At 39.6% G+C, this 19,589-nt stretch overlaps 2 protein-coding genes across 4 annotated transcripts in view; one reads left to right on the forward strand and one right to left on the reverse strand.

Annotated features, from left to right (window-relative positions):
* The window catches only part of TRPM5 (transient receptor potential cation channel subfamily M member 5), a 40,490-nt gene extending 28,052 nt beyond the window's left edge, over positions 1-12,438 (forward strand). Inside the window, exons 18-25 of the mRNA XM_054199878.1 lie at positions 147-279; positions 2,744-2,918; positions 5,429-5,597; positions 6,254-6,432; positions 7,760-7,892; positions 9,975-10,047; positions 11,006-11,096; positions 12,338-12,438. Of these exons, the coding sequence (XP_054055853.1) occupies positions 147-279; positions 2,744-2,918; positions 5,429-5,597; positions 6,254-6,432; positions 7,760-7,892; positions 9,975-10,047; positions 11,006-11,096; positions 12,338-12,438 (1,054 nt within the window). The remainder of the gene's footprint in view (positions 1-146; positions 280-2,743; positions 2,919-5,428; positions 5,598-6,253; positions 6,433-7,759; positions 7,893-9,974; positions 10,048-11,005; positions 11,097-12,337) is intronic.
* TSSC4 (tumor suppressing subtransferable candidate 4) lies at positions 266-19,586 on the reverse strand. Of its 3 annotated transcripts, XR_008466156.1 has the most exons (5): positions 19,483-19,586; positions 18,888-19,010; positions 17,965-18,037; positions 12,990-16,920; positions 266-3,993 (listed from the first exon to the last, which is right to left on the reverse strand). XR_008466156.1 is itself a non-coding variant. In XM_054199879.1 (3 exons), exon 3 carries the CDS (start codon positions 16,830-16,832, stop codon positions 15,792-15,794), a length of 1,041 nt encoding a protein of 346 aa, XP_054055854.1. In that variant the 5' UTR covers positions 16,833-16,920; positions 18,888-19,010; positions 19,483-19,586; the 3' UTR covers positions 7,858-15,791. The 3 variants fall into 3 exon arrangements, 1 of the variants encoding a protein (XP_054055854.1); XR_008466155.1 differs by lacking the exon at positions 17,965-18,037 and having other exon boundaries at positions 268-3,993; XM_054199879.1 differs by lacking the exons at positions 266-3,993; positions 17,965-18,037 and having other exon boundaries at positions 7,858-16,920.
* Between the last annotated feature and the right edge of the window lie 3 nt (positions 19,587-19,589).

The raw sequence follows: 19,589 nt of genomic DNA on the forward strand, positions 1-19,589 counted from the left end.
CCTTTTACGCTGCTTATGCAAGCACAGCCCTAAAGCGCTTGCTTTTTCCTAACTAGGCTATGCCCAGAAACCAAGTGTAATATTTGAGAAAATACTTCTCAGGGGTACTTGCTGAGATCTGACATTTCATTTCATGTGTTCTGCAGAATGCTGAACTCAACTTTTCAAGCTGGCCGTACAATACTTGCCATTGATTTTATGGTGTTTACACTTAGACTTATACATATTTTTGCAATTCACAAACAACTTGGACCAAAGATCATAATTGTGGAAAGGATGGTAAGTGTGCGGTCTCTCTCAGATAAATGCTTGTGCTTTCTAAAAAATGGAGAGTAGGAAATCTTCTCTTTACAAAGGAAATCAGTTTACAATCTGTCTTTATTTTTATATTTTTAAGGCTTGTCATTTTGCATATATTCCCTTATTTATCATGAATATTAGATGCAGTAAGTTTGAAATAGATCCTTCCAAAGAGCTCTGTAGTGTAATAAGTTGGTCCCGATTTACTAATCCTTGTACCTTACCTAATCATTTATTCTCAGATCTGGCAAACGAAGAGTAGAGTGTCTTTGACTTGCTGCTATTCCTCCTGCTTCATGAGCTGTGTGCATTCAGAGCAAAGACCTCAGACAGACGCCAGGTCATTTACAGAAGGGCAAGGCATTTACTGAATGACTCTACCCCACTTGGGGAAACAGATTATGTTATTTGCAAGAAGTGTGAAAAAAATTCTGTGAAAAAGGATAGTTGCAAGTTTCCCACAGGAGTTATTCTTACTTGTACTTTGTAGCTCCAAGTTACAATGAAAACATATTAGTACTTTGTGAGCATATGCTGGAAGATGTTGATAAAAGATTTTTATTTATTACCACTCCCCTGCAGGAAATGAGACTTTAGGACTACAGTTACTGTGCTTGGGTATGCATTGGTATGTTGAAGTAGCTTTTGATTTAGTCATGTTAATCCGCTAGGCCAATTAGCTCATGGTAACTGATTAATAGGAGTTCATCTAATGGTAAGTGCTATTACACAATCTACAAATATTTGATTTGTGACTCACAGCAGAACTCAGTAAAAGTCCTACAGTCTAAACAAGCCTATACATTGAATAAACATAACTACCAAGCTATTCGGATTTGTCTACAAATGCAATAACTGGAACTCTAGCATGACATTTTCTTGGAGTAGCAAAAGGGTAAATGGCAAGTAAATATTTGTTCTTGAACATTATCTAGCTTACAGCATTAGCAGACTTCTATTGTAAGACAACAAGGCAGATCTACAGCTCCTAACCCTTCCTTGCTGCACACCAAGCTAAACCAGGGCCTTGAACACATACAGTGATGTGTCTACTGAAGTCGTATGAGATAACACACAGATTAAGAAGATGCAAACAAGAACATAAACAGCATCCCAGACAAAACCATAAAATGGAACCTTTCATCTTCCCCCCATCCAAGCCAACACAATGCCTTAGCTTTGGTAATTCAATGTTGAACCTTACATCAAAGGAAAGAACAGTGAAAGTTACTTCAGTAAATGATACCTTCTGGAAAGGTTTGTCAAGTGAGTTCAAGCAAAACCATTTCCCTTACTTAAACAGAGAAGCAATCCAAGATTGTCTCTTATTGTCTTCTCCTTTTTAACCTTGCTACAGAATTGCTGAAACAAGTCTGGGAGCTGCTAAAATGGCAGTTCGATGCCAGAACAATGCCCCTTCACAGAGAGACTGCAGATTGGAAAAAAATATTTCCTGACTTGTCATACCTCTCTCTTAACTATGACACCATTACAGTCCTGCAGCATCGCTAAATTTTAAATCATCCAGAAAACAAAATAGATTGGGGAAACTCAGAGAGACATCAACTATGTGTTGCCTAGTTTAGATACTGTGTTTCTTAATAGAACTCCGAGTAATGTCACGAAGGTCTGAAATGCCTATGCATTTGGGTAACAGCACAATCCAATAATCTAATTGAAATGAATCTAAAGTCCCTAATGAACTCTGTCAGATTAGATGGGAAGAGGATGAAGTGTTCCTTTTCCACCAGGGAAAAATTATTGCACTTGAAATACATATTCGATTTTTATTTTTTTTAAGTAATTGTTTTAGGATTCAATTACTTCTGCTTCTGTAGAGAAACACAATGTTTAAAAGCACGAAGTCCTGAAAACGATCCCTCAGATGCATTACTTAGCTTGCAAACCCAAGACAGAAGCTACCTGATCCTTGCAGCCTTCAATGTCTGCTGTATCAGTGGTTCAGCACTCGTCAATGAGTGCCGGCTGTTACCAGGATTCACTGATGCAGCAGAACCCGTGTAATTCACAGTAAAGATGGTACTGTGAGATCTCACAGAAAATCTGTATTTAAAAGGTACAATAAGATTCGCTTAAAAAATAAAATGGGCTTAATTTTTAAGTGTTAGATGACTCAAAAGCAAGGTTTTAATTTAAAACATGTCTTTATCTAAATGAGCTATTTAATTTAAGTGAACTATTTAATTTAAAACATGCTTTTATCTAAATGGTTGGTTACAGGCCAAGAACAATATGATAATAGCAAGGTCAAGAGAGGAATTCTGTGCATGGAACTGTATCCTATTCCACCTCCTTTAACCAAAACAAGCTCGGAAAGACACAAAATTATTTGAGCTGTTTTCATATAGAAAGACTACCATTCTTTTACTATGCTGTTACAGTCACCTCTCCTCCTTTTCTCCCCTCTCCCTCTCTTGTTTAGATGAAGGATGTTTTCTTCTTTCTGTTTTTCTTGAGTGTGTGGCTCATTGCCTATGGTGTGACAACTCAAGCTCTACTTCATCCTGATGACAGCCGAGCGGAATGGATATTCAGGAGGGTGCTTTATCGTCCCTACCTTCAGATATTTGGCCAGATTCCACTGGATGAAATAGACAGTGAGTAAATTTCTTTCCCCCGTGACATGGCCATTTTTGAATGCACACTTCTGATTAGAGCATGGAATTCCTTCCCAGTATTGTCTTTTTTTTTTTTCTCCTTTTTTTTTTTAATCTTTGTCCTGCAGGCCAAAGCTTTCCCATTACCATGATATAAATAGTTTATTTGCAAAGAGATAACATGCACTGTGGAATTACATTAGAGCATAAGGGTTAGTCCTATTTAGACAAGCTGCCTGAAACATTCACAACAAGGATTTGCAGCTTTAAAGGCTGGCATACCTTCTTTCACTTCAGTCCATTTCCGTTCAGTTTAACTTAGACCCAGATAACCCTGTGTAAACTGAAATAATAGCACTTCCATACATTTTGGCAGTAGTTTAATGTGACAGTGCTAAAGCAGTACAGCTCTGCCCAAAAGCAAACGCTTATGCTTTAGAATAAATATTGCTCCAGAGCATTTATTGACTCTGGAAGTAAAGCTGCCCAAATCAAATAAAGCTAGTAATTGCATATGTGCAACATTTCAAACAAAACAACATAAATAATCACAAGACATGGAAATACTCGGACATAAAAGTTCAAAGGCAACATTTCTGATAGGTAAGCAGGTAAAATACAAAATAGGTAATTTCCCAAAGAAGTCTGAAGTAATGTCACAGCATTTAGCCAGAATAACCATGCTAAATGTCAGTGGCAATATTGAAGTAGTATTCAAACTTGAGGTAACATAGATGGAACCAAAAATATCCCATAGACAGAAGCAAACCAGTAAGCATTCTTTCATGTTCCCTCTGCTTAATAAGAAAAAAGCATATGTCTTAGAAAAGCCAAAAAAGCCTGAATGAGACAAGAGAGCAGGGGTGTGATTCATCTCACTTATCTTTAGATGCCTAAGGTGTAAGCATGCACAGCACAACCAGTCACTTTTATTTCCATTAAAGCAATTGGAGAGAAACAAATATTTCTGGAATAGGATTCGTCTCATTTGGAAATAGGTCAGATGTAGCATTCTCTAGAAATGTGTGTTTCTCTCCATTGAGACTCCAAAGGGTGTCTTCACCTGGATAAATAACTGGTTAAAAGACAGAGAAAAAAAGAATTAATTACACAGGCAAGTTCCAGAAGGGAGTCATTTGTCCTGGGGCTCTCTGGGGCTTATTCTATTTAACATCTTTATGAAACATGTGGAAAAGGAGATGGGTAATGAGGGGACAAAATTTGCTGACAAAACTACATTACTGGGTAGTAAAGGCTAAAGCTGACACCTAAGAGTTGCAGAGGATCCTCATGAGTGCTAAATCATCAAATGAAATTCAGTGTGGATAAATATAAGGTAATGCACTTTGGTGAAAGCAGTCCCAGCTGTGGTGGGCTTTGATGTAACTGCATGCTCCAAGGAATATGATTGTGGGGTTATCCATGGCAGTGGGGAAAAGAATTATTAGTGAAAAAATGGAGAACAAAAAAGTAAATATCACTGTGCTACTCTAAATTTGTGGATTTAATTCATAGCTGGAGACAGGATACAGGGCTAGACCTCTAGTCTGATGCAGTAGAACCATTCTTACTAACCTCAACTGGAAGCTCAGGTGTACAAAGTAGTTTAAATTTAGAATGAGGAACACCATTCACAGCTTTTACTGAGTTTTCTCCTCTAACATGCACACCAGCATGAGGACTGCGAAGACACAAGCATGTGGGGAAACACAGTTGCTAAATACTCAAAGGTGATTTGAGTTTGGGAGCCCAAAAGTGGTCTAAAAAGGATACAGCCTTTTCAATACAATCCCCCTTTGCTGAACATTACTAAAAAGCCAGCTGTGGCAGTCATCTTGCTCCTGAATGAACAGCCAAGTTCTGGAGATCTGCACTGTCCTAGGGTTACAAACCTCTTGCACATTAAAGCAACGTCTCTTCACGTACATGACACGATCATATTTTCATGAAATTAAAGACATTGGATATTAGTTCACATAAACGATCTTTCAACTGCAAGAATTAGCTCACTAGCTCAAGCAGTCAAAGATCTGTCGTTTTAGGGGTAAGAGAGTCTCATATTTATGGTCCTGCTAGCAGTCAACAAGGGTAGCACAAAAATACTACCACAATATTGTGTTTAAGCTTTTAATGATTGTAGAATATTCAGAACAAAATTATGTTGCTGCTTATATGCAGCCGAGATTTGATCTCATTTTAGTAATCAATGTCATTATTGTCCTTGATTTGTATGTTAACAGTAAGGGTACAAAATATATGCTTCCACCCATATCACTAGTTGTTAAAAGAAGACATGTTTAAAGGTATTAATTCAGTTTTTATTTGCATTTAAATAGCTATGAAATGCATTACTTGAAACCTCAGGAACAATTTGTAATTTTTGCCATTCTTTGTTGAAAGTCAGAGATTTTGCTCATCAAGATGCAAAGCTTTTGTTTCCACTCTAAGAAATATATGTGAAAGTAGGATTTGTCAAAACTGTTCTTTTATTTCTCTGTCTTTCTTTGCAGCATCTCGGATGTATCCCAGGAACTGTACAGTTAATCCACTGCAGATTCTGCAGCAGAACTCACCATCATGTCCTAATAGCTATGCCAACTGGGTCGTCATACTTCTGTTGGTCATCTTCCTGCTAGTCACAAATGTTCTCCTTATGAATCTCCTGATTGCTATGTTCAGGTAAGAGCGATTTGAGTAAGTATCAAGACAGAGGCTGCAAAGGTTTAACTGAATTTCCTACATTGCTGTTGGCTATGCATTTTGGAATACACCAGTAATTTTCCTAATGAATATTATTTGGGGGTTGATAGATAGAATTCTGTGATCATATAGTTCTTAAGTTCTCATCATCCTTACTCTAGTCACTTAAAGACAAGAAGAAAAGAAGCCTCTTTTACTGCTGAAAATTCCATTAAACATGCACAGAAGGGTCTGGGTCCCTGGCTGTGCTGCAGCACAAGTCTGCAGGTGCAAAGCAGCCATAAATTTGGCAGACTTAACAGTGGATAATCTGCACATAGGGGAAATGCTTAATGTCAACACAGCTAATAATGATTCATTTGGTTGAAGAACTGACATGGCATGTTTGCTGATCTTGCCTAAGTGAAGTGGAATTACCTTTCTTTTAAAAAAACCTCTAATGTATTTTTTAACATTTGAAGACTGCAACTGCAATTATTTTAATGTCTAAGAATTTGCACAAACTTTAAATTATCCCTACTTGCTGAGCTTGCTGTTCCCTTTCTAAAGTAAATGAGGTACTCAATTTTGTAATAATAAGCTTTAGCTTGTTGTGGTAAAAACAGTTATAAAACATTTTTTTTCTCCAATTACAGCTACACTTTTCAAGTTGTTCAGGGCAATGCAGACATCTTTTGGAAAATTCAGCGCTACAACCTGATTGTTGAATATCACGGCCGGCCTGCCTTAGCACCACCATTTATCATTATTAACCACATAACTCTGGTTCTCAGAAGAATCTTCAACAAAACGCAACATAAAAAAGAACATCTGGGTGAGTTGTTAACAAACATCTACCAACCGGAGACCCCGACATTCTCCTAGGCATGCTGCATAGGCAAAACAGAAGAGCAAGTAAGAGTTTCTTAAGCCAAGAGTCACAATTTATTTTTAACAGAAAGCGCCAGGAGACTACAAATGAAAAATTAAGCCTTATAATGTATCCTCTACTATAAACAGTTTCCCACAATGCATTTCTTTATGCACCATAGTTATTACAATAAAGTTGTCAATATAAAACTGGTTAAAGGGATTTGATTTCTGAAGAGATAACAATGGATAGGTTTAACAAATAGTTACTTCACTTTCTCCTGAATTTTAGTAATTGTTAAGTACAGACAACTCTAAAAACATATACCAAGTCTAAAAATCTACTAGGATCTGTGGAATTTCCCAATACACAGACAGAGAGAAAGAGCAAGCACTCTTCGAGAAATGGCGATCCCTTAAAAGTTATAACTAAAAAGGCAGATGAAGTTCAGCTAATTACAGACGGCATTTGGGGGCTTTTTATAGTGATGGCAAACTTGGCCCATCTCATTTAATAGTGTCTGATAATAAGCCTATTTGCTTCTCATGCGCAAGTGGATAATGGGCTTTGGAGTGGAACTGATGTCAAACTAGACAAATTCAGAGCCCTTTGACTAAGATCCCTTTCGGATACACTCCTTCTGGCTGCCAAAGCACACTACTGAAGATTCTTCAAAAGCAAATAAAATAAAAATATTATTTTTTTCCCTAAGAAAGCAAGTGCCTGACTGCTCAGGTTATGGATTCAGTACTGTCTGGAGCATGCAGCAAGTGTGCTGCCCTTTTACCAATCTTCAGGAAGATACAAAACTAGTACCCTGCATTCAAAATATGTCTGTGAAATTGAGGTCTGTTGTTGGCTGGGACGCTTGGCAACAACAGGCTTTATACTTCAAGGTGTTCTAATAAAGAAGCTTAGATGATAAAGTGCATCTGAACATAAAGCTGTGCTCATTAAATACTTTGGGGCTAAAGTGTGTCAGAAGTCCAGTAAGGTTGTAAATAAGCTTAAATGGAAACATAGAAATTGGTCCATGCTGTTCTTTAGAAAATTCAGGAGTCATATCCAACTGCAAAATGGTCTATTGCTTTCCATCACAAGAAAAAAAAAAACCAACAAACAAACAAGAAAATACTTATTTTATACTGCATTGTCATAATGTGACACTCCTGCAATGGCAAAGGGCCTGCAATGGCAAGACTTCATTTTCCTTTAGCATAGCAGCTTTCCATTACTAGTATAAGAGAAAGGGGAGTAAAATATAATTCTTAATTATTTTTCTTTCCTACAGAAAGAGATCTTCCCATTGGCCTAGATCAAAAAATCATAACATGGGAGCTGGTGCAAAAAGAGAATTATCTTGTAAACCTTGAACAAGAGAGGAAAGAAAGCAATGAAGAAAGGCTGAAGGCCACATCTAATAAGTATGTTATTCTGTCCCACAATAAGTGTACCTTGCAAGTCTTCAGCTTTGAATGAGATAAACAGTCAGGTGCTTGTAAAGCTTATATGAAGAATCCAACTAGAATGCAGTTAGGAAATACTCAGTCCATGAAAAAACGTGAGAAGCCAGCATCACTACTATCATAGAAGAGTTTTTGGCACTCTTGAAGTATGTCCTATTACAGACCTGTAAGCTCCAGCCAAATCTGCAGTCAAGCTCAATGAAAATCATATTTGTGAAGAAATGGTGGAAGAATAGTTCCTTTGCTATGCTGCGGTGCATGTACTTCCATCCCCTTTTGAATTATATTTTTCAATGGCTTAGACCTTTGAATTACCCACAGCCCACAGATGCAGAAGAACAACTATTTATGATTTTATGGCACGAGACTACAATTTTCCAGAAGAAATTAATGATATTGGCTCTGAAATTGTATTTAATTAACTGAGTCTCCATTTAAATACTTCTCTGAAATATCTCCCCACTAGGAATATCACTGAAATTGGTTTAGTATTCTAAAGAAAGGAAGTGCTAAATTATTATTCAGAGGTTTACCATGAATGAGTAAATGTTTACTTTGTGTCTTTAAGTGAGACACAAAGTAGTTATGTGCAAGGGAAACAGAAACATCTAATGCAATACTGAAAGCCAGACAGCAAAGCCTTCCTGAAGAAGCGTCTGACACCTGTTTCAGCTGTTTCCTCTTATGATAAAACTGACTTCAAATAGAGGCACAATGGGGGTGAAAGTTATCATCATAAGAAAGTTCCATGAAATGTTGTTGTGCTGTCTGTTTCCTTTTTGTGCTGTCTTTCGAAATAAACCTCCATCTAATTCATAGAATAGCTGGGGTCCAGAACGGCGTACTTGTGTACATCCTTGGAAAATAACTCTTCTCCCTGTAATCTACATAGACTCTTAATTCGTAATAATTTAGAATTATTATGCTGGTTTAAACTTTATTCTCATAAGCAGATCACTGACAAACCCTAGGAATGAGAGCTCAATTGTTGAGATCAAGCAAAAAATACATGTGTAATTGCTGGCAAACAAAGGGCACAATTATATTTTTATATCTTTAAAGTTAGAAAGCTTTACAGATGGTACCTTGTACATGAAGTTACTGCTTGGAGGGGAAAAGTAAGAATCAGTCTGGCTTCACAGGATTTCAGGTGTAGCAGAGCCAGAAAGAGACTGGAAAACGTTCAGATGAACACCACTAGACCCGTGGCTTTTTATCTTTGCTCTTAGGTGGTACCAGTGTGTACTTGAAAGCTTATGATACCCTCAGAAAGTGATTCTTTGAACTTTACGTTGAACCAATCCCAAAATGCATCAGACCCATCCAGCAGTAGCTTTTTCACATAGACCTGGATGGAACGTAACCTGCTAGAGGGAAACTTTGAAACAGTAATTAGGACAACACAGTGATGGGGCTATCACATGCTAAGATTAAGGAACTGATGGGAGAAGAGGCGAGGAATACAGAAAGCATGTGGACAATACAACAATTTGGAAGCACTACATGGAATTTCCCTACATAGTCCCTTTGGACTGCATGGAAAAAGGGATTTGAATGTCCAGCCAGTTTCCAAAAATGAAACCTCATATAAATTTTAAGTGGCTCATCTCCCCCATGGTGATGGAAAATATTGTGGCCTCAGCTCTCACACCAGGATCTGTTTACATTTGGTACAGGGGGGACATAAGTGGCTGGAGAGACAGATCTGGACCTAAGGCTCCTTTCTGCTGTCCTTCGTTTCCACAGCAGCTGGGTCTAAGCGGCCCCGGCCAGAAGCTGAACAGCTGCTGTGATCTGTGTGACTTTATGAGTCCCTGGGCACCTGGTGCATGAGAAAGTTCCAGAAATGCCGCTCTGTTCAATAAATGCTTGCAGGAACACCTCAAAAGGACAAAACTTTTAGGGGGGTCTGGGATTTCTCAGCAGCACAGAATTGCTGGCAAGGGGTCATGGCTTTAGTAAGTTACGTGGGTTTTGTGTTTGAGGATTTATTCTGAGGCTTTTCCTTTTTTCCTTAGTGTGTCTGCTTTGTTTCCACAGGGTGGATAATTTGTCTAAATATTTTAGTGGATTGAAAGAACAAGAAAAGCGGTTTAAAGTTATGGAAGCCCAGGTAAGTAATATTTTTATAGGCATTTTTATCAGTTTTAGGATTTCACCATGTTTCTTTCGTTTAATAGGGATAAAGGAAGGAGAAATTTATCCGTATTTTGATTTCATTTTCCTTATTGTTTTCTCTCTGGTGATATACATATGTAAAGAAACATTTCTGACCTCCAGGAGAAAGGGGAATACAGCATTTATCCCTCTCTTTGCTAGTCTACTTGAGAAGTGTTTATTTCCTTCAGTAAGGATGCTTGGGAAGGAAACACCTCATCTCCCCCCCTCCATTGTTTTCCTTTGCTCAACCTTTTCTTTCTTTAAAACGGACAACTTTAAAAATACCCGTATTCTGTCTGATCTGACCTAGACCAGTTTTTCTATTTTCTTAGATACCAACGTCTCAAAGGGAAGTGTCTAACATATAAATGTGAAACTTACATAATAGAAGGAAACCCTATCTTGTGCTTTTGATGACAAACCCTTGCGATATAAACAAACATGTTTTAAACAATCTGAAAATGCGCAGCATTACCATGTGCTACATAGCACAACTGTTACTGTTTTCTTTGTCTCTAGAACTCTCCGGTGTCATTTTGGCCTCGTGGAAAATTCCTTATCTTAATACTCCCATTGCAGTTTCCCTCCCCTTTCTTATCCATTTTATGGCTTCCTGAAAAGTCATGAAAAAAATGAACAATGTTGACACCAAATACAGGTCCAACAGGAACACACAAGAAACGCTTTACTAAGTTTGTGCCAGCTTGAGATAATGTAATATACTCACAAAAAAAGGGAGGGTATTTAATACAAATCTTACTCCAAGACAGTTCAACTATTTAATTAAAAAAAAAAAGTGGTATCTCTGATGCTGCTTCAGTTTGCTGCCTAGACTATCTTTCCTGCAAATTTAAGAATGGATAAAGTACTACAAAAATTAGCTTATGTAGAAATCTCTACCTATTTTGTAGATTTGCTACTGTACAGCTGTTATCTCCTCAATGGCAGAGCTTTTAACCAAAACCAACCTCTTGTGCAACCAACCAGCTCCAAGCTATACATGTAAGTATTGAAAACAATCATGGAAAAGCTAATTAATATAGCTGAACAATTTAGTTTAAAAAAAATGCAAGGAAAAAAAAAAAGATTGGAAAAGAACCATACAAGGAGGTACAAAGGAGTATACCTAGAGGTAATGGGAATTTAAACAAGGAACAGAATATTCATACTTTAGAATGAAAAAAATTACCTTTTGCAAGGTGTATTTCATAGAATCGTAGAATCGTCTAGGTTGGAAGGGACATTTCAGATCATCTAGTCCAACCATCAACCTAACTCTGCCAAAACCCATCACTAAACCATGTCTCTAAGCTCTATGTCTACCCATCTTTTAAATACCTCCAGGTATTCTAAAAGCTCTGGGGAAAAGACATCGCTTAGTGTGAGTTAGAATGGTCTCACACAACTTTAACCATGTAAATAAGTACCTATTTGCCACAGGGTTTCTTGAAAGGGTTGTGTCTTGAAGGCTTCTTGAGTCAATGAGATAGTACTACCAAAGTATTACCAAAACATTTCATATGGGTACCAATAGTCTTAAAAAAAAAATAAATATCGAGCAAATCTCCTGCTTCGTTTTAATCAACGCAGCTCATTTGCCTTCAGAGCTACAACTATTTCTGTCAGTTAAGGATCTTGTCCTGTGTCCCAGGGCTCCACTGTTTGGAGCTTAAAACACTGGAGACAGAAACAGACTATTTCTCAGGCACCACAGGACATCCAATGCAATAAAGATTTTGGATCTTCTCCATAATGATCTGTTTCAATATCTACCTATTACTATCTATTACACAAAAAGCTCTCCAAAAACCTTAAACTGAACATGTATATACTAAATGGGAAAAAGAAGTAGCTGGAAACTCAGCAAAGTTATGTCATGACAAGACCTCAGATCACTCAGACTTGTCCTAACCTCAAACTTGACTTAATTCTGTTAGAAGCTTATAAAACACCTATGTAAATTGCTTCGTTATCAATATTCCAGTAAGTAAAACCATCCTGTAGGATGTTCCCCAGGCAATTTTAACACTGTAACTGCATAAAAATCAGAAACTTAAATAGCTGAGAAATAAAGAAGAAACCTATTTTTATCATTTACTGAGCAAATGCAAAGTAATACAATCTACAGTATCTTTTTATTGTGGATTATTTTAAACATTTTAAAGTTTTTTTAAGCAATTACTATTATGTGCCCCTTGTCCTAAGGCTTTTAAACAAGCACATGGCTTTTACAATCCTATTAGGTGTGACGAATGCCAATACAGAAGTGCCTTTGCCAGAAAGAAGTGAAAGAGAAGAGCGCACAAATCAGTCCAAGACTGACATCACATACATCGATAACTGAATTTTACTCTTATTTCTTCAAATTAAACCTTTTGTCCTACTGACCTACTGTAGAAGTAAAATCCTAATTACACGAAGGCCTCAGGCCCAGCTCTCAAAACTTTATGCCAACCACTGTCAATGTTTGACACTACTCAGGATTTCTTATTTTTCCTCCTTCAATTTCTTGGGCTTTCTTCCCTCCTGCTCCTGTATTGCTTGGTCCATTCTCCAAAACTCCATTCCACAAATCGCATTAAAAACTTTCTCCTCCAGGATGACTCCACCACCTTATTTTCTAAATACGATCTGCCTTCTGTTCTCCAAACAGCATCCCCTCAATCCAACGTCATCATTGCTAATTTACACATTTCTCTGTTAGAGGGAGTCTCCCTTTTGAAGGGTGATCGTTTACGCACTAAAAATCAAGACGCTTCCTTGGCCAAGAAAGCAAGCTCGCATTTCTGAGTTGCTGAGAAAGGAAATCAAGCAATAGTTTCCACAGGAAAGGGCCTGGGATACTGAACTGTTACAGTCCTGAAGTTCTTAAAACCCTCAAATGATTGCACTCACCATCTTCTCTTCCCACGCTGGCTTCTGTGAGGTATTCCTTTGCCAGTGTTCCTTATTGAGGGCTCCTCACTCATCCCCAGAAAGGGGAATCTCATCGCACAGTCCTCGAACGCGCGGTGGCTTGCAGTCGCTTTCCAAACACGAAGGGTGGCCCTCCCGCAGCCAGACCCCCAGCCTCTGCTGCTTGTGTTTTCGCTTTGATGCCAAATTGTAGCTGCTGTCAGCTTGCTGCTATTAAAGGAGACTTTGCATTTACGTATCACACCACACGGAACACTGCCTCTACACCTGAGTGGATTTCTGATTTCATTTCACTCTTCTCTCTCAAAGGTCAGGGAGAAAAAAAAATTACTCAGAATTTTAAAGCAAGAATCTGTAGCAAAAATTTTCCTACAAACTAGGAATTTGTGTGACTTTTTTCATTACTTAAGCTGGCATGTACGTTTTTAGCATACAAAAGTTAGTTGGCTTTATTAGAATTTTATATGAAAAGATACACCAATAAAACAAATATTACTACCATCCTTTAAAGGGAAATTTCTTTGGAATAATATAAACAGCATCAGAAGGGGGAAGTATTGGGTTGTGGTCTTTCTTAGATAAACTTCAAGTGAACTTAATTTCCTCATGCACGTAACACTGATTCTATGCAACATAAACATAGGTTGTGCAAAAGCCTTCTCTGTTACCAGAGGCAGAAAAAAAATATTTCAGAGCTGATAAAAACACCTTTCTGACATGAGTCATTTATTAATAGCTATTAAACTTGTTATGATTTCTTCATAAAATAGGCATCTGTCCAGTTTATTCAGCTGTGCCCCAGACCTCAGCAACCTAATTAACAGTGATGGAATTTTGGTACTGTCCTACCTGTTCTTCACCCTAGGCAAGCAGAAGGTATAAAACCACTAAGTTTGTACTAAGCTACACTTTTTGTTAGGAAATAATGCATATCTTACAGCCAGCATGCCCTGCTCTGGCAGCAGCTTCCATTCTGAAATGGCTTCAATTTTAATTGTGTTCAGCACATCAATTATCCACTAGAAACCAAAATCTATCTATCATCTGGAAATGTTGTCATGTCCCACACACATGCACTGGAACTCCAGATTTATTTAGCAATGACCCATTAATTAATGCACATCAAACTGTATGCTTGTGAGAAAATACATTCTGCTTTTAAAATTAAAAGTTGAATTTCAAAAGATGGAGCAGTATTACTCATTTTACATTGTTTTCTGTTTCTGCTGCCAAACGATGCATCGGTTCAAACACAAAGACCCAAATGATTTGGGCTTACCACTTAATTATTGATAGGGTGCTGATACCCCCACAGAGGAAGTAACCGCCTCAAATATCCTTCAGAGTCAGAGCAAAGAGTCTACCAAGAAAGATCACAAATTCTAAAGAAGAAATCTTTCACTACACAGTTATAAATACTAACATTGGGGTTGGCTAATTTAGAATACTGGCAAAAAAATGTCAGTCCAAACTGACCTGAACTAACTTGAGTTTCAAATCATATAACCTTTCAAAGAATTTAATCTCTCATCCTTATTCATGAAATTTATTGACATTCTGTGTGAAAGGCTACTATAGTTTACATTCATTACAATATGATTCATTGTATGAGGTGATTATATATTGTAAAATGGTTGAAAATGTTAAAAATGTGAATTTTAGAATCTAAGATATAAGACTTGAGGGAGAAGTTACAAGAGGGTAAGCTTAGAATAACACTCTAGAAGATTTTTGAGACAATTCTCAAATCAAATAAACTGATTATTTGTTAGAACTCCTGTAGCTTCATTAATCAGCATGGCTCAAAGAGATGAAGAAATCAAGCTACAACTAAAAGTTTATTGAATACCAAAGAACAAAAAAATATCCAGTTCTGGTATAAATTCCTCATTCCCCAAATCCATACACGGAATCAATGTGGAAGCAGTACCACCTGGAAAGGACATAAGGACATACAAATGTGCAGGGCAAGAATCATCACATCATATCATACCAGTAAGAGGGAAAGCTGCTGCCCAACTTAACAACTGAAGTTGCTACAAATCCTGGTCTACACTCAACATGGTGAGACTTTGCTGAAGCCATCCCCAGCATGTCTTCACCAGGATACATCCACCTGCATTCCTCCGCAGGAAACACTGTGTTTAAAATCTTTATCATGTAACACTAAATAAGGTAAATATTGAGCCAAACCTAATATTTAGGCTCTCCAAACTCATGATTGGGCACCATTGTGCTTTCACTCTCAATGGCAATGAGAGAAGGATGTATTACAAAAAAAAAAAAAAAAGTTTTCCTCGCTGGGACAGGGTCAGGATAAATCACATCTAGTGGAAGACTAGGTTTTATTTTCATTGTTTAAAAATCTCTATGGTGAGTTCATCATCTTTGTTCCAGGATTTGGGAACAGCTCTAAATTTGGGGGTTAGTAGGAAGCCTTGCAGCCTTTTAGCTAACACGTCTTTTTCTTTGGCACCCAGAGCTACTTCGTCTCCAGAGCAAGCCCCAGGGAGCTGCTCAAGCAAACAAAGCACACTTTATTCTCTCCTGCTAGGGTGCAACTATCCTGGCCCCGAGGCTTCTCACAGACCAAAAGTCTGGAGTGTATTTTAGGTAGCTTGATTTCTAACAATATAAAATGTTCTTGCTGGCTACAATGCAAACCGTTAGACAAAAAGCTATCACATGGTTTCCAGACCAGAAAAAAAAGTCAGAGAAAAAAAACCCAAACATATCCAAAGACAATACAAGTCCTTGGATGTCGCCACTGTGCTCCACTCTTCAGGACTCTTCCCCATCCCCTTCATCGTCTACTTTAGGTCGGAAATTTTTCCTATTCTTCTTCTTACTGTAATGGAATCCAACTGTTCCAACCGATGTCTCTTCGCCTGCATCACTAAACTTTGCACTAAGCTTGACTTCTGTATTCTGGTCCCCTGCCATCATGCACTCCTCCTCCTCTGTTGCCTTTCCACTTCCACTACCTAAGTGCCCCAGCTCTACCTTATCCTCCTCCCTCAAGTCATCAGTCTTCTGAAGAGATTTTCCTTTCAGATCTGTTTTCATGTGTTTCTTATCATCCTCCCCTGCTGATGTTTTCTTTTCCAGTCCATCAACACCCCTTTTTACTGGTTTGGTGAAGACAATCCTCCCAGCTCCACAGCTGGAAGGGTCCTGGTTGAAGTATGGGGTGTAGCACTCTTGGGTAGCTGAGCTCTGTTCCTCCCCTCTTTTCTTCAAACCCTCTAGAAATTCCATGGCCACTGCCCTGTTAGTCTTGTCAGTAGACTCTGAAACTCCGTCTAGGCTGTATTTGGTCCAGCGCTCTGGGTGTGCCACATAGTCAGGCACTGCAGGAGAGGTTTTGGGAGCCTGTACTGCTTTGGCTTGCTTTCCCAGGCTTTCTGGAATCATGTTACTTGAAACTGTGGCTGGAGGCAATGGACGCTTAAACCTCCCATCAACAACGTTATCTTCAGGCATTGAGGGCACAGACAACTTGGCCGCCTCTTCCAGGCAATCAAAAATGCTCTGGCTACGGAGAGAGAATGTAGAACTCATGCCCTTCAGATGGAACGGCTGGACAGGAGATTTGTGACTGCTGTTTGAAGAGTTGGGGGTCTCCCCTGATCTGTAATCCCCATCATCTACAGATGGCTCCTCAGGAGATATTGCATCAACTTCTGCTTCATCCGCTAACCCCAAATCATCGGAATCAGAATCACTGAGTGACACCGTGTCTGAGGGCAAAACTCCTTCATAGTCTGTGGCACCACCAGCCACTATGCCCAGAAAGGGTTCACCTCTATCCTCATCTCCCATCTTCGAGCTATCACTCTGCTGAGATCTTTGACGTAGGCCCAGGAACAGCTGCAAATATGGTTTTCCAAATGCCCAGCGAGTTTAGTGCCTAGAATACAAAGGAGCATAAAAATACAACTGTGCAATGACAATCAAGTATGAGACTATCATTCTGTGCTGTGCAAAATAATTACTACTGCAATATCACAGGCAGCTGTATTCAGGGATTCCTAAGTGATTTTGCTTGATGAATGCACATTAAAATTAAAGACTTACACAAGACTCAATACAAGAATATGAAGTAATTAAAAATAGCATTGCACACCAAATTTCATTAAAGGTTACAGCAGGTCCAATTACTAAAAGATGAGTATAAATTTTTTGAGCAACTCTAAATACCCCATAACTGTCTCACACATCTTCCAAGAGAAAGCAATCACCTCTCCAAATTACACCCTGCACCTATCATACTGTATAAATCCAGAAAACCGCATCCTAATCTCTCATGCTTTCTTTTGGCCATTATGATCCTTTACTGCATTAGCTACTTTACCTCCTGTTCCAATAACCATCACATTCTGCCTGTTACAAAGGACACTATCACTGACAGAGGTCAGTGGCAGAGAACCCCCAAAACTATCAGGGCTGCAGTTTAGGATTGCTTTAACGTAACATAAAGTGCAAGCTCCACTCCTTTCTTGGCCTGAAGCACTCACATCATTACTAGATTCCTGGAATCACAAAACAAGCCAGGTCAAGAAATCAATCCCACTGGATTAAGAAAACTAATTGTAGACGCCATGCTTGTGCATGGAAACAAGAGGAGAGTGCAACCAAGGGTCTGCAAGAGCTGGCCCTTCAGTCAGTAAAAGACATTGTGATCTGAAGCCTGACTTCCAGCACGGCTGGAATACCTGATTCACTCTGCCACCTGCTTGAAGGGAACCTTGCAGAACTGAGGCGATTGATGAACGTGCTACTGCTTGCCAGGAATCAGAAACAGAGTTCGAAAACACGTGCCTCAGTTCAGCTCGCAAAAACGTGAATTACAGAAACAGTTCTAATATATTATTAGAATAAGCTCAACTACCTAATTATAGGTTCTTTCTGAAACGATGCAGTAAACAGACATGGAAAGTCTGTAGTCACTCACTTTCTCTTGAGACTGAGTCAGCTTCCCCTCCTGAGGGTCAGTTAAAGCCACCAAAGATCTCAGCACTTCCACCCTAGAAAACAAACATTTCCATCAAGATACTGGAAATGTAGTTTTGAAATGAGTTTTAAAAATAATTCCTTCCCTCTGAATCATCCAAAGCTGCAGATCGGAGTTCTAAATCTGACACAAACTCATGCTAGTATAAAAGTCTGCAGATATTCCTGGATTTTTGGCAAAAGAACAACACACAGCCTAATAAGGCAGGCACCAGTATATTTACTCAGTCTCCACATTCACATTGCCAATCTTATTCTGTAGAACAGAAGAGAGGTTTTAGGAAAATAAAAATGTAACTTGCATGCACAGTAAACCATTACTAAATGAACAGTATTCAATGCACCTAAGAAAATGTAAAAATGATAGTTATGCATTGCAAGTACTAACTGCTGCAAAAAAAGACTGTTTTAAAAGAAAGGTAGTAATCAAGAGTTAGGGCCAGATTTTTAAGAGGCATTAAAACATAAGAGAAACTTCTGAAGAATTCAGCAGACTGAGTGCTGCGTTCCATCTAAAGTCTGACTGTCTTTGACAAAAGGGATCTGATGGCTGCTTTTGAAAACATTTCCCTCAGTGTAATCTTAATTAATGGGGAATAACATCTGAAAATCATACATCCTTCTGCTTAGTTTTATAGCACATTAAAGTAATGACTACAACCCAAAAGAGACACTGAAGTGCATAACTGACTACTAAAACAACCATTTTCAGATGGCTGTATAAGTGTTCATCACAGGCTGTGAACTGGGGTATCCCTTGTCTGAGGGCAGTTACACAGAAAAGAAAAAAATGTGCTCCTCAGGAGATGTTTTCGCCTTTGTAGCCAAACATACTGCCCCTTACAGCACTCCAGACAGACTCACAGGTTTGTTATGGTGACGTGATCACAGCGCAACTCGAATAGGATGGCGTCCCTCTGGATGGGAAGGTCCTCATTGGACTCTTCCATCCTGGTCTTACTCAGGCTCCGTGCGTCCTCCTGCAGCCTGTGAGGAAAACAGAGACCCCAGTCACCCCAAACCACGGCCGAGACTCGGCTCCGGTCGCAGAGCCAGCACTGCAGCCGAGCCTGCCGGCAACCCCCTGCCAACCCTACTGCAGGACGGTGCCCACAGAGCCTGCGAGGCCCGGGCCTTGGCTCACATCTCCAGTAGCCACCCCACCCCGCGGAGGGGGCAACGACAGAGCCCAGGGCCTTGCCCAACATGACGGGTGCAGGCCCCTACCGTCCTGCCCGCCCGCCCAGGGCCCGGCTTCCTTCCCCGGATACAAACACCCTACCGGCCTCGGAGGCCTCTGCGCCCCCGGGGGCTGCCGCCCTGCTCCAGCCTCAACACTCTTCTCACGACACCGGGGCGCCCGGAGCCCCCCCTCCCGCCGCCCCCCGCTCCCGCTCAGCGCCTCGCCCCGTCCGGACAGACAGCGGGAAGAGTGGGGGAAAGCACCCCTCTCCCGTACCCCGACACGGCACAGGCCCAACGCCTCCCCACAGCGGCCGACCGCCTTTCCCGCCTCTCCCCACCGCCGACGGCCGCGGCGACAGCCCCGGCGCGGGGGGCGCTGGG

This window comes from Rissa tridactyla, chromosome 4 (genome assembly GCF_028500815.1).
Source record: "Rissa tridactyla isolate bRisTri1 chromosome 4, bRisTri1.patW.cur.20221130, whole genome shotgun sequence".
Lineage (NCBI taxonomy): Eukaryota > Metazoa > Chordata > Aves > Charadriiformes > Laridae > Rissa > Rissa tridactyla.